Source organism: Alligator sinensis, unplaced genomic scaffold (genome assembly GCF_000455745.1).
Source record: "Alligator sinensis unplaced genomic scaffold, ASM45574v1 scaffold687_1, whole genome shotgun sequence".
In the NCBI taxonomy this organism is placed as follows: domain Eukaryota; kingdom Metazoa; phylum Chordata; order Crocodylia; family Alligatoridae; genus Alligator; species Alligator sinensis.
This window is the reverse complement of record NW_005842662.1, coordinates 431,996-445,367: the sequence shown is the minus strand read 5'-3', so window position 1 is coordinate 445,367 and position 13,372 is coordinate 431,996. Positions and strand designations below refer to the sequence as shown.

Genomic DNA, 13,372 nt, shown 5'->3' with positions numbered 1-13,372 from the left:
ATTTTTCCACCCCGGGGGGGGGTCTCACTTAGGGTTTTGGATCCAGTTTGTCCACTTCAAGGAAAATGTGGACAAATTGGAATGAATTTTGCGGGGAGCAAAAGAAGTGAAGAGGTCTCGAAAACATGACAGATGAAGAATACTTGAAGAATGAGGGTTATTAAGTCTGGAGTATTAAGTAGACTGAGAGGAGATGTGATAAGAGTCATCAAAGCTGAATGGAGTTGTTCTAAAGAAGATGGTGATCAATTTTGTCCTCTGTGGACAGGACAAGAAGTAATGGGCTTATATTGCAGCAAGAGACCTTGAGATGAGATGTAAGGAAGAGCTTTTAAATACTGAGGGTGGATAAGCACTAGAACGGATTGCCTCGAGAGGAGATGGCTTCGCTGGCAGTGGAAAATTTTCAGCACCGGCTGGACAAACGCTTGTCTGGAATAGTTTAGATAGGGATGGTCCTGTTTGGAAGGGGAGGCTGCCGTCGATGACTTTCTGAGGCTCCTCCAAGCCCCGTGAGTCTATGGCTCTGTGATTTGGGAGCTATGCTGCAGTACAGCAGGGGAGATGCAAAGGCTCCCTGAGCATCCGCACAAGCACCCAGTCCATGCTTTCCACCCCCTTGCAGAGTGGTTTCCACGCTGGGGCCAGAGGAGAGAAATCCATGCACAATCAAAGCATGGCAATGCTCTGCAGATATGGGATAGTGCCCACAGGACACAAACCAAATGCGTTGTCAAGCTGGGGGCTGCTCACAGGATTTGTGCAATTAAATAGGGAAGAAAAGCTGGTCTCTTCTACACAAGTTCCCCCCCGCCCTTGTCCCTCAGCAAATCCCAGGCAGCTCAGGCAGCAGCGATACTAGTTCTGGGAAGATGACAACCTTGATTCAACTGTACAATTAACTACTGGCAACTCCAGGTTCTTTGAAACAACGTGGAGGGGGGAAAGGAGGGAGGGAGGGATGGGTGTCCCCACATTTGCTTGTGTCCAGAGGCAATATTTGTTCTGACGGGGCACATTGTGTACAAAGCCGAGGGCTGTCTGCCAAAGCAGGCACTGCTCTGTCAACGTTATGGATGAGGAGTCACGGGAAGGTGTGCTCCCCGGGAAGGGATGTTTTCGTCCTCCCCTTCCGACATGCCAGCTCTCTTGGTCCTGGGAGCCGGATGCAGTGCATAAGAGCAAAGCTCCTGAAGAGCAAAACCAGCTGCTCTTTAGACAGGGGGTCTGACCCCAACCAGTCTTGTAGACCCCTGAATTTAGCCTCTGAAATAGGTAAGAATGAGGTGCCTGCCCAGACAGGGTCCAAGGGAGTTAGGTCCCTCCCAGGAATGATCCAGGACACAGAGCAGGAAGGTGCCTGAACTCAGGTAATAGGAGCCCTGGGCATGAGGTTGTGTCTGAAGCCCTACCCCAGTCTGGAGTCTATGAAGTAGCTCGGTTCCTTTAGAGAAGACACCATGGGCAAAAACTTGCAGTTTAAGGCAAAAAAAAAAAATCACGTGTTTATTTCATTATTTTATTTTTCCTTTCAATCATACTAGGTTTTGCTCTTCTTTAAAGGGACGCCGTCGAATACAAAATCTGAACTGAATGCAAACGCTGACTTATCGTCATCTCTTAAGACACGCATTAAAAAATAAATAGGGGCTGGCTCTGTGCATTTCTGGCAGAAAATCCAATCTGGGGGCTGTAGGCTTTTCGGTAGAAAGGACGAGTCAGGGGAAAACAGCCAAGGTTTGCAGCCGGGCTTTATAAAACATGCCACAACAGGTCATGTACTCTACTAAAGGCTTGATCTACATGGGGTTGTGGGATGGTGCTACAGGGCGTGGGGGCAGGAGCCTGGCAAAGTCAGCCCAGGTGTTGGGCTCTGACTTGGCTTGCTACCACCCTGAGGCAGCACAGAGCAGGAGCCAAGAGGTAATTAGCCAGCAAATAAGCCATGCCTTGTGCTCTATTTCCTTTTAACAATGCAAAATGAAGTAGATCCTGAAAGCATTAAGCTGTATCATTGCTTAATTAAATATAATAATAGTGCTCACTTCCCCAAGCAAAAAAAAAACAACCAAAAAACAACCAAACCAAAACAAAAAGGTTTACCAAACTACAGGAAAGGCCAGATTTATCTGCAAACCTCCAGGTTTTAATGGTTGTATCAAGGTGTGAGGATTGGGGAAGTGAAGATTAGGATTAGGGGATTAAAAAGAGGTATATCCAGCTGAGGCTTCTGCCAGGGCGCTCATGACGGGGGTGTGAAATGGGCTTGGTGAGGGCAGTCCCCAGCCCTCCTGGTGAAGATGGACCGCTGGGTAGCCAAGTGGGCAAGAACCGCGAGGCCTGGTGGATGGCAAATAGGAAGGAGCTAGACAGGGAAGATTCATAGATTCATAGATGTTAGGGTCAGAGGGATCTCAACAGATCATCGAGTCCGACCCTCCGCCTGGGCAGGAAAAAGCGCTGGGGTCAGAGATGGGGCAGTCCTGGGTTCCCGTCCCTGCTCCTAGGACAGAGAGCACTTTTCACATGAAAAAAAAGGTTGAAACAGGGCCCTTAGACTAAGGAGGTTTTCCCCTTTCTGAAAGTGCAACATCTGGCAAAAGAGGACATGCTTTGCCAGGTGCATTTTCTGGGGGACCTCTGTGGTCTCAGTCATTCTGGACCAAAGGTGTCAGGATGGCCCAGGGTCTCCACAGCTGCTCACTGGGAGGTCCACAAGTTCCTCATGGTTTTGATGTGGGTCAGCATCTCGAGCACAGTGATCCAGCAGTGCCTTTGACCAGGCAGGTTAAAAGGAAACCCTGTCTTTCTCCTAGCCCCCAGCCTGACTAGCTATATGCAACTCATGGGGCCCCTGTTGAGGGTCCAGAGAGAATAGCGGCCAAGGCCCAAAACCTGTTTTGCCTAAAGGTGTCTGTGCTATGTACATGGTTAAAAACAGCTGCCTACATGGATTAGAGATGATATTTCCACTGCACAGCTAGACTTATTCTCCAGAGGTGCTCAAGCTTGGTAGTGAACCTATTCTGTTCAAGCTGGTGCATAATGGCATATAAACCCCCAAGGTATGATATGAGAACATCCATAGGGATGATGACTGCCTCCCAAACTCCATTGGGGTGAGAGGTGGGATCACCAGCATGGGCTTGGGGGATGTTCTTGGGCCTGCCGAGCTCAGGCCCTGGGAGTTGAGGTGCTTTGCTGGGAAATGGGGAGATGTAGGTTCAAACTCCCTCATGCTACTGGACCAGAGGGTGCATGGGAAGGCCCTCCCTCTCCTTCCCTATTGAACGGCCAGTCTGCCTGGACCACTGGACCACACTCTACCGCTCCAATGGTAATCCTGTGTTGCATCATGGATGCGTACTGATGCCTACTGTTAGGAGTACAGTTTCTGACCTCTTTTTGTTGGACGGGGTGGGGAGAAGTTCTATAAACCCCTTTCTAAATGGATGGGGAAAAGACCACTCATTTTCCAGTAATTTAACCTTTCTGTTTTGTGTATTAAAAAGGCACTTAGGTCTCATCTATGTAGGATCCTCTATGCTACAGTGGCAGCCCCACCTGGGCCACACATTCCCCCATCTCCGCTTATTGGGTATAGTCACTTGGATTTCCCCACCAGAGGCAGGTGCAATGTGCATGTACACATACACACACATACACACATGCACACACACATGCATTGCCTGAGTGTTACAGCCCCACTGACAGCTCTAGTGCCTAATCTTGTAGGCCTTGCTCAGGATGCAGACACGTGACATGTTGACTGTGGATTACATATGTATTGTTCTGGAGTAAAAGTGGAGTGGATACATATTGCACAGCCCTACACTGGTGCAACTCCTTCCACTTGGGGCTGCATTTACCACTCAGAAAGTGAGGACGGACTGGCTATAAACTGATGCCAGTTGGAGTTTGCTTCCCAGTCAGTTTGAGCTTGGAGTACCCCATACAAATAGCTTCCCTGCCCTCTAGTGGCCAAGCGTGCAATAGCACCAAATAGCTTGGAAAAGTTAGCACTGGGTGTGTCTACACATGCATTTACACCCGCTTAAATTTACTGCTCAGTAAATTACTGTGCAGTAAGCGGGAATAAGCTGGTGTCTACACATGCGGGCGTTAAAGCACATTAACACTGTGTGGACTGATTTGGGACTAAAGTTAGTCCGAAGTCAGTCCACCCACACAGTGTGACTGCACAGTAAAGTGTCTACGCGTGTGTTACTGTGCAATAACTAATCGGGCATACATTTGATCCTGGCAGGATGTAGGTATATCAAATTTATAATCCAGTTGGCATAAATCGCCATATTTACTGTGCGGTACGGGGCGTGCACATGTAAACATGTGCCTGTACTGTGCAGTAATTTAAGTTACTGCGCAGTAAATGTGCATGTGTAGACACACCCGGTATGTCCGCTATTTACTGCAGAGTAAAACCTAGGTAAGTTACTCTGTAGTCATTGTCATGTGTTTGCTGAATTTTGCTGGAAGGAGCAGCATCATGAAGCTTTTGACTGAATAAGAACCACAAACTGAGCTAGACTATTGTTTTTTGGGATGTCCCTTAGCTCCAACACTCGAAAACCCTGGTCTTCTTCCTCCTTGGATTTAGAGTCTCTATAGTGTGTTTGTATCAATAAGCAGACCAGCTTCTTTGGGTAGATGTGATATCTTTTATTAGACCAACTGAGTCGTTGGAAAAAAGTTCTTAGCAAGCTTTCGGGCGCAGATGTTAAAAAAGAAAAACCGTTTACATCAATAACTGTTTCCTATCCAACCTCTGAAGCCAACCTATTACTGGCTTAAAAAAAACACAACAGTGCACGATCACAGCAATAAGGTTAAAATACCCTTTATTTTTTTCATGACTAAAATCATAATTTGAATATGTTTTATCCTTCATCTCCCAAACAGCTGCAAAAACATGAACTGATTAGTATTGGAAACATCCCGGCGAGGTAGACTGGAATACTCATGCAAAGTGCTGGCAAGGCCGCTGTATTAATTAAAAGCAAGACAAGTGGGTCTCGGAGAGCTGGAGATGACTTTGATTGGTTGTTCCCCCACCCCATCATATGGTTGTAGGAAACTTTTGTTCTAATGATCTTGCAGGAAGGTCTAGAAAAAGGAATTCATTGAGTAGGCTTCCGTCAGGCAGTGTGAATGGTTCTGGTGTTGTGAGGAAATCTCTTAGACTCCTGGAACCCTAGAAGGGTAGAAAAGGAAGTGTGTTATTTCACTGATGTAAGATCCTGAAGGATCTCATCTAGCCTCATCTTACAGGGCCCTTAACATAGCCATCCCTTTACCCTTTTATCTACACCATTTGGACCAATTTCTTTTTTGAGGGGGGCCATCCTGCAGCTGATGTAGCACCTTTGGGCCTTTCTTGGCCCTTAATATGTTCTTCTAGCATGGGTCTACTGGCTAAACCCTGACTGGCATCAGAGGAAAATCTGAAGATTTTGATTTTTAACCATAATAACGGAGATTTGGAGAGCTTCATCTTTAGAGCAGACCATCGTCTTTCTTGGATCAAATATCATTAGGAAACATTTTTATCTCCGCTTGCAATGGTTGTTGTTCCCTCCAAATATTGGCATGAGCACAGGTTACATTTCTTCCCTTCTAGTACTAGTAAGAGAAAAGTGGATCTGCTTCCTTAGGTGGCATGGAAGCAAGTGCCTCGTTCTGCCGGATGCTTGACTTGAGTTTGTTCAGCTCATCAAATGAGTGACCTTAGAATATATCAAAGACCCAGGAAGAAACTTGCCTTAAGTTTTGAAGCTACAGTACCCCACAACACTAGATTGGGTTTTGTTAACCCCGTGCTGGAGGTTGCATCAGGCCATGTTTACTTGCATTGTGAAAATGTGCTTGAAAGTCATGAAACTGAATAACATGATGAAAGAAGGAGGCTAGAAAAGCTCACAAAAGACCAAATCATCAGTTGGCATAAATCAGGTAACTCTCTGGACTCTAAGTGGGCTATACCTTTTTACATCCCCACCTACGATTCTGCATCTTGCCCTGATGATCTCTGTAAAGGGATGGTACTACCGTGGGGAAGTATGTGCAGAGGGGCAAAGGTATGTTTTATCTTTATCACATGAAAGCTGATTTCCAAATGTGCCTGGCAAACACAGCTTAACACTCTCAGGGAAGGGGAAGAGTCTATTCCCCCGAAAACTTCCAAGTGAACCTAAATGTTGGCCTCAAAGACAAAAGTGAAACAAATATCCACCTGGACTCACTGGGTACATCTACGTGTGAAATTAATTTGACGCAATGAACTCCGGCGCAGTTAGCACCGGATTTTATTGCGGGCACAACATTTACACATACGCCTGGGACCACAGCACATTGAACCGGGCTGGAGCAGCCCTGGCTGGCAGAGGGCCCCAGTGGTCAGGGTGCCCGCCAAGGGCTGCATTGACATGGTTCAACATGCGGTGGAGGCACTGACTGAGGCACGAGGTTGCTGGTGAGGGGGTAGCCTCTGGTCAGCATCTACACATGCGTTGTGGCTCTGCAGTAGGATAGTATTTGTGTTGGGCAGTACTATCCTACAGTGGAAGTAATGAGTTTACTTTGGCCTAATAGCAAATACTTTGGCCTACACCGCACGTGTAGATGGTGAGACTTTACCGCGGAGCTAATTAGCCAGCTCTGCAGTAAACGTCTTGTGTAAACGTATATGCCCTCTCAGTCACAAATTCAGGCATGATGGGCATCTATACATGTGCTCCGGGGTCAGGGGGGTGGTGGTGCTTTAATTAGAATGGCTCTGAGAGCTGCTCTAATTAAAGCACCTGCAGCGTCAGGTGTATTCAGCATCCTACACTTCAAAATGGTGACAGGGGAACTTCAACTCGATGAGCTTTAGTTAAAGCACCTCCCCCCCAACCATTTTGAAGAACGAGGATGGTGAATGGATGTGGCATGGAGGCTGCTGGAGCATGTTAATTAACCCGCTCCAGGACACTCAGTTATTTGAGTCTGCTCCAATGCATGCTAATTAGCACGCATCGGAGCAGACATCCACGACAAGCACATCCAAACCTATTTACTATTCCTACTGAAACACACTCTTTTTCCTTGATAGAGTTGATTGGGAAAAGATCAAGGGAAAATGCAAAATTGTAAATGATCCTGTCCCTCCCCCGCCTTTTTGTTCTTTTAAAAATATATTGTTTTTAATTGTGGAAATCTGTTTTTCCACCAGCTATGTGTAGAAATGCACATCATCATCATCATCATTATCATAGCCATAGATGGTGTTAATCAGTTCGTTTCCCGTTACAATTCAAATGATCAATGAAAAGTTTCAGCAAATTGTTCCATACAGGGAAATGTCAACCTTCCCTGTTCCTTAAACTCATGCAGACCGATCCCAGCCGCATAAGGACGTCTAGCTCCTAAATACCAGTGCACTCTACATTCCCATTTAACCTTCCTCTTGGCTCACCCAGCTGCTCACGTTCACCCTCCCTGTTTCAATAGCTTCTTTGATGTTGTCTCCCTTTCCCTCCCCTTCTCCCACCGTGTGGTTTTCCACAGCTTGGGTAGCACTTTACTTTGAACAGCAAAGCAAGGCTCCGTTGTGGCAAGTGCCTGAAGCTTCAAATGTTGGAGGGCAGGTCCCGAGGCGGCAGAAATTCTGTTGACTTCTGCATGCCACGGTGTCAGCTGGGGCGACGTCCACAAAGCCTGTGTGAAGAAGACACAGTTCGAATCTGGGTTGTTAGACACAAATGTAGGAGAAATACGGTCCTGGGCAAAGCCAACCCTTGCATCTAATTCATTTTTTTCACTGAAGAATCATACAGCAGGGTTGAAATCTGATACTCCAATTTAGCAGAGACAGAGCCAGGCCCACCTAACTTGCCAACCTGTTCACTGTAGCTATGGACATAGGTTTGTCACCTTGGCCTATTTAACATCCTCAATGAAGCATGCTCTCTGTCTACCTCCAGGGTTAGCTGTGCTAATGATTTTGTGGACGGTCTTGATTAAGAAGAGCGGATCGTGCAACTCAGGCAGCAGGAAGCCTTGTGATAGGATCTATCGAGCCTGAGTGTCTGTCTGTACTGCTGCACGTGCCCGAGAAGCAATGCATGCACTTCCTTCTCTGTTGAAAAGGAGGTCTGGTATCTCTGGGTATCTACACACATGCTCCGGGGCAGAGGGGGAAGGGGTACTTTAATTAGAGCAGCTCTGAGAGCTGCTCTAATTAAAGCATCATGTGTATTCAGTATCCCATGTTTCAAAATGGCAGTGGGGGCACTAACTAAAGTTCATCAAACAAGCTTTAGTTAAAGCACCCCTGCCATCAGTTTGAAATGTGCTGAATACACACGATGCGGAGGCTGCTGGAGCACGCTAATTAGCACGCTCCAGCAGACTTGCAGCAGACTAGATTAATCAAGTCTGGTCCGATGCATACTAATTAGCATGTCAGAGCAGAGGTCTGTCATGTGTATAGGTGCCCTAAGCCACAAGCTTTCCCCATTGATGACTGTCACAGTTAAACATTGTTCCTTAAAAGTACCAGCTTCCAAAACGGATAGCTGGCAAAAGTGCCTGTCACTACAATGTGACTCTTGTTTCAGTGGACTGGCATTATCTGACCAAAACAATATTTGGTCAAAAAATTTGTGACTGTCTCTAATAAGTATCGTCTTGTTTCGAAGACTTCAAATAGCAGTGAATCCATTACATACCCTCTTAACCTGTCCCAGTGGTTAAGTACCCTCTACCTTAAAAATATGTCTTGGTCATAGATTGAATTTGTCAAATTTCACCTTCCAGCCAATGGATCTTATTATCCTTTTCTTTGCTAAATTAAAAAGGCCTTTGCTGGTGGATATCGTTTTCTCAGGTAGGTACTTGAATATCTATACACCACTTGCAAAAAACACAGCTCTCAAATGCCAAATGTAAGAAAAGTCTCACTTTTGAAGTGTGGCAATGGAACTGGATACAGATGGCATCTTAATGCCATCCAAATGTATTGACTGTACCAGGGGTTGGCAGCATTTTTGGGCAGAGTGCCAAAAAACACCCATAACCATGATTTGTAAGATGTTGGCATGCCAGGAGCAGATGGCGGGGGAGCTACAAGGGGCCTGATCCTTCTTGTGGCATTGCAGGTCCTGCTGTCTACCCTAAGGCATGTGTGCGAAGCCAAATGCTTTCATGTGCTATGCTCTGGCACCCATGCCAGGGGTTGCCTACCCTTGAAATATGCCATCCTCAGTATTGCATTTACCCTCTCTGTGCCTTGAGGGACAAGATCATAGGATCATAGGGCCAGAAGGGACCTTATGAAGTCATTTAGTCTTGTTCTGATCACGGCAGAAACATCCTTGACTAAACCATCCCAGCCAAGTGTCTATCTAACCTGCTCTGGAAAATTTCCAGGGATGGAGAGTCCACAGCTTCTCCAGGTAGGCTGGTCCCGTGCTTGACCACCCTCATAGTCTTAGAGTCACAGAATCACAAATCATAGATTGAGCCTGTTATTAAGTCATATAGCTTCGTCTTCCTTGTACATAAATGCACCCCACCCCTCCCCACCCTAACCCATTCTTCCTTCTTAGCATCATCTATTTAACATCTCACCTGAGGAAGCCTGGAAGAGGAAGAAGAGAACAGCAAGAAGCAGGTAAAGGAACCTCATGACTGTCGGTCACCTGGGATCTTTGTGTCACCTGAGAGTAGCTCTTTGATCAATCGAGACTGAAGTTTCGGTGACGAAGGAGCTAAGCCCACCTCCCTGTATTTATAGGGCTCTGGGGATTGTGAAACGCTGGGACATTGTCAATAAGTAACTGTTCCTCTCTTCTGGAGAGCAGGTCAGTTCCCCAGGTGTGACGGGTTTCAGTGAAGTGTGCAACCAAAATACTGCAGTCTTACCGAGTGAAATTCAGTTAACCATGTCGACGCATTGTGTAACTTGAACAGCGGCCAAGTTGCACTGCATGCTTCATGCACCCCCAGCTTCTGGAGGTCCATTTCCACGGAGGGTGAAGAGGGAGGCATGGTCAGAGCAGGGGGCTTGGGATTTAGAAACTGCATGCCTCTGATCCCACACTGTCCCTGCAGTCATTTCACTTTGTCTCAGCCTTCCCGCATCCCTAACTGGGAATAGAAAGATGTGCTGGCAGAGCTGGGGAGAAGCACTTGATTGAGTCACAAGTGCAAATTCACCGCACTGGTGACGTTTAATCATGCTGCAGGAGGAATTCCCCCTTGTGCAGCTTAGGAACCCCGTTAAGTCCTATGGTGTGAGCTTTACTTATGCTGAATTGGCCCCTAGGCCTTGTGCTACTTCCCTGCATAATAGCATAATATCTCCCTTTGTGCATATTCATGCATAGTGATCTTGGGTGAAATCCAAAATTTCCTTTCACGTCTGTGGGACCAGGATTTCAGCTCTGATACCAGGATTCAGTTAGTGCACAGGCTGGATCTCTGTTATTGCAGCAAATGGAAGACAGTTTTATTTCCAGACTGACTGGAGAGAGCGGCACGTGGTAGGTTAGCAGTTCCCATTGCTAATGGGCACATCTGAGTTGCTGTTGCTGGCAACCCTAGAGACTATGCTTTGCAGCAGGTAAGGGGCCGGCTTGTGAGAGAATCAAAAACTCCGAGGGTTGGAAGGGACAAAAGGACTGAGCCAGTCCAGCCCCCTGCATGGATGTGCAGTGTTTTATTTCTAAATCATTGCAGACAGAAGCCGCCTGCCCAGCCTCTCATTGAAAATCTCCGGTGAAGGAGACTCCACATCTTCGCTGCACAGGTTGTTCTTGTCTTCTATGATTCTTACAGTTAGGAAGTTTTGCTTGAGATTTAATCAATGCTGCTGGTTAAATCCATTGCTATGGCAAGAGAGACCAGTGGCTTTTCTCTATGGCAGCCTTTCAAATGGCTGAAAACTGTTCTTATGTTCCCCTTAATCTCCTTTCCTTCAGACTAACCAACTTTCTTCATACAGCTTGATTTCCAGACCCTTTGTCATCCTGGTTGCCGGCCTTGGGACTACCCCAGTTTCTCTATTTCCTTCTTAAAATGTAGCGCCTAGAACTGGACACAGTTTTCCAGCTGAGGCCTAACCAGCACTGAGTAGTGTGATACTATCACCTCCTGTGGGCGCGCCTACATATGTGCATTTATTGTGCAGAAACCAAAATTACTGTGCAGCATGGGGACGCGTCTGCATGTGCAGGCCCGTACTATACAGTAAATATGTAACTTATACCGATTTGAGCATAAATCTGATACCTACATCATGCAGGTATCATATTTACTCCTGATTAGTTACTACACAATAATGATGTACATGTAGACGCCTTACTGCGCAGTAACACTATGTGTATGGACTGACTTGGGACTAACTCTAGTCCAAGCCAGTCCACACACAGCATTAATGTGCTTTCACACCTGCATGTGGAGACACTGGCCTATTCCTACTTACTGTGCAGTAATTTACTGCGCAGTAAATTTAAGCTGGCATAAATACACATGTAGACATGCCCTGTGTCTTGCTTACAAGCTCATGTTCATACAGCTCAGATTGTATTTGCTTTGCATCTTCACCATCCTAGTGACTCAAGTTAAGCTTGTGGTTTTCCATAGCTCCCATATGCTTTTTGGTAGTGCTGCTGCCTAGGCAGTTGTACCCCTGTCTATATTTGTGTGTTTGCTCATTTTTCCCTAGATGTAGCACCTGAGATTGTGTTTGCTGGTTGCCATGTTAACAGCATAAATGAAAAGCACTGGGTTTTGGTAGGATGGTAGTTTGATGTGATGGACTTATGGCTAGAGAGAGAGGCTGCAAAAAAGTGCCAGCTTTCAGTGGGTTTTGCTGCAGACTAACTTCACAGTTGTAGGCGGTCGTTTGATGCTGATGAGATGTTTCTAGAACTTTCACTGTAAATTTCTAGAATTGTAGATGTTGGGTTTTCTAAGCTGTGTTACCCAGCAGTTAAATAGATATATCTAGGTGGCCTCACAAATAACAGATAAGGTAATTTCTTGGTATTGGAAGGGCCTATTGTATTTTCTAACTCAGGGGTGGGAAAAATACAGCCTATGAGCTGGATCCAGCCTGCAAAGGGATTTTGTCCAGTCCACAGTGGGTCCCTTGGTCCTGTCCAGCCCAAGTGTGGGGGCCAGTCCAGGCCATGATACATGAGGCTGGTCCCGCCACCCCTGCTTGCCCAGCAGGGCTGGGGCAGCACAGTGCCCAGACTTCCTTCCTGGCAGCCCAGGCAGCAACTCTTACTGGCTCATCCACCCCATGCCCATTGCTGAGGGTAGGACCTGCGTGGGCAGGGTGCATGGCTGGGCAACTGGGATAGGGCCACGGCCAGGCAGAGAACGGTGGCCGGGAGCGAGATGAGATCACAGGGTGGGATCGCAGTGCAGTGACAGCACGGGGACAGGACTCAGGACAGAGCCATGATCCGCTGCCCTCATGTCCCTGCAATGGGCGCTGGTTCTGCAGGCAGGGGCATGCAGCGAGTGGATTGCAGACTCTGGCCCCGCACTGTCACCACCCCAAGGTCTTGGCCCATCCTGCTCCCAGATACCACTCCCACCCGCCTGCAGCTCCATCCCACCTGCCTGACAGTGAGCCCTGGCAGCATGGGTCCTGGCCAGTCTCCAGGAAGATCTCCAGGGAGATTGCAGGGAGGTGACAGTGTGGGGCTGAGGCATGATCGGCTTCCCGCATGCCCCTGCCCACAGAACTGGTGCCCGTTGCAGGGGCATGTTAGGAGCAGATCGTGGCCCTGCTCCGGTCCCCGGCTCCACACTGTCACGGCCCTGCGATCCCCGCTTCAGCCCCACCTGCCTGTCCCGGTCCCCGATGCCACTCCCTGACGGCCCACAGCCCCATCCCAGCCACCTGGCCCAGTGTGGACCAGAGCCACGTAGGGATTTTTGGTGAGCTGCTGTGTGCATGGGGGGGGGATGCTGACGCAGCCTGCGACACCTCCCAAAATTCCCTAAGAGGCCCTTTGACCCAAATAATTGCCCACCCCTGTCCTAACTGATGTTCTGGCTCAGCAGTTTGAGTCCTCACTGCCTCTCTTATCATGCATAACTGCAAGTGAATGGCATTTTTGGTCTGCAAATTATTAATACGCTTAATCCTTTTATGTGTTCAGACGTGGCTGTTTCCCTGTGCAAGATGTGGAGCTTGAGCAGAGGAGGAAGTAGCAGAAAGGTGACGCCACCTCCATGTTTACAAAGGAGATTGCACTGTGATAAACAGTAATTTCTTCTTCCATCCACCCTATCCCTGCCTGTGGGTCCCTCCAAAATTTCGTCTTTTGCTCCAGTTCATAGACCAATTTGC

General features: G+C 47.5%; 1 protein-coding gene and 1 long non-coding RNA gene across 2 annotated transcripts in view; one reads left to right on the top strand and one right to left on the bottom strand.

Moving 5' to 3' along the window:
• Positions 1 to 4,665: 4,665 nt before the first annotated feature.
• On the bottom strand, positions 4,666 to 9,787 carry LOC102378980 (gallinacin-10-like). The gene is made up of 3 exons (XM_014524788.2): positions 9,631 to 9,787; positions 7,550 to 7,716; positions 4,666 to 5,212 (listed from the first exon to the last, which is right to left on the bottom strand). The coding sequence occupies exons 1-2, from the start codon at positions 9,686 to 9,688 to the stop codon at positions 7,580 to 7,582; spliced, it is 195 nt and encodes a 64-aa protein (XP_014380274.1). The 5' UTR covers positions 9,689 to 9,787; the 3' UTR covers positions 4,666 to 5,212; positions 7,550 to 7,579.
• A 111-nt stretch (positions 9,788 to 9,898) lies between these two features.
• LOC112551925 overlaps positions 9,899 to 13,372 on the top strand; it is a 9,513-nt gene continuing 6,039 nt past the window's right edge. The window contains exons 1-3 of the long non-coding RNA XR_003096268.1: positions 9,899 to 10,624; positions 10,741 to 10,810; positions 13,182 to 13,240. This is a non-coding gene — a long non-coding RNA (uncharacterized LOC112551925). The remainder of the gene's footprint in view (positions 10,625 to 10,740; positions 10,811 to 13,181; positions 13,241 to 13,372) is intronic.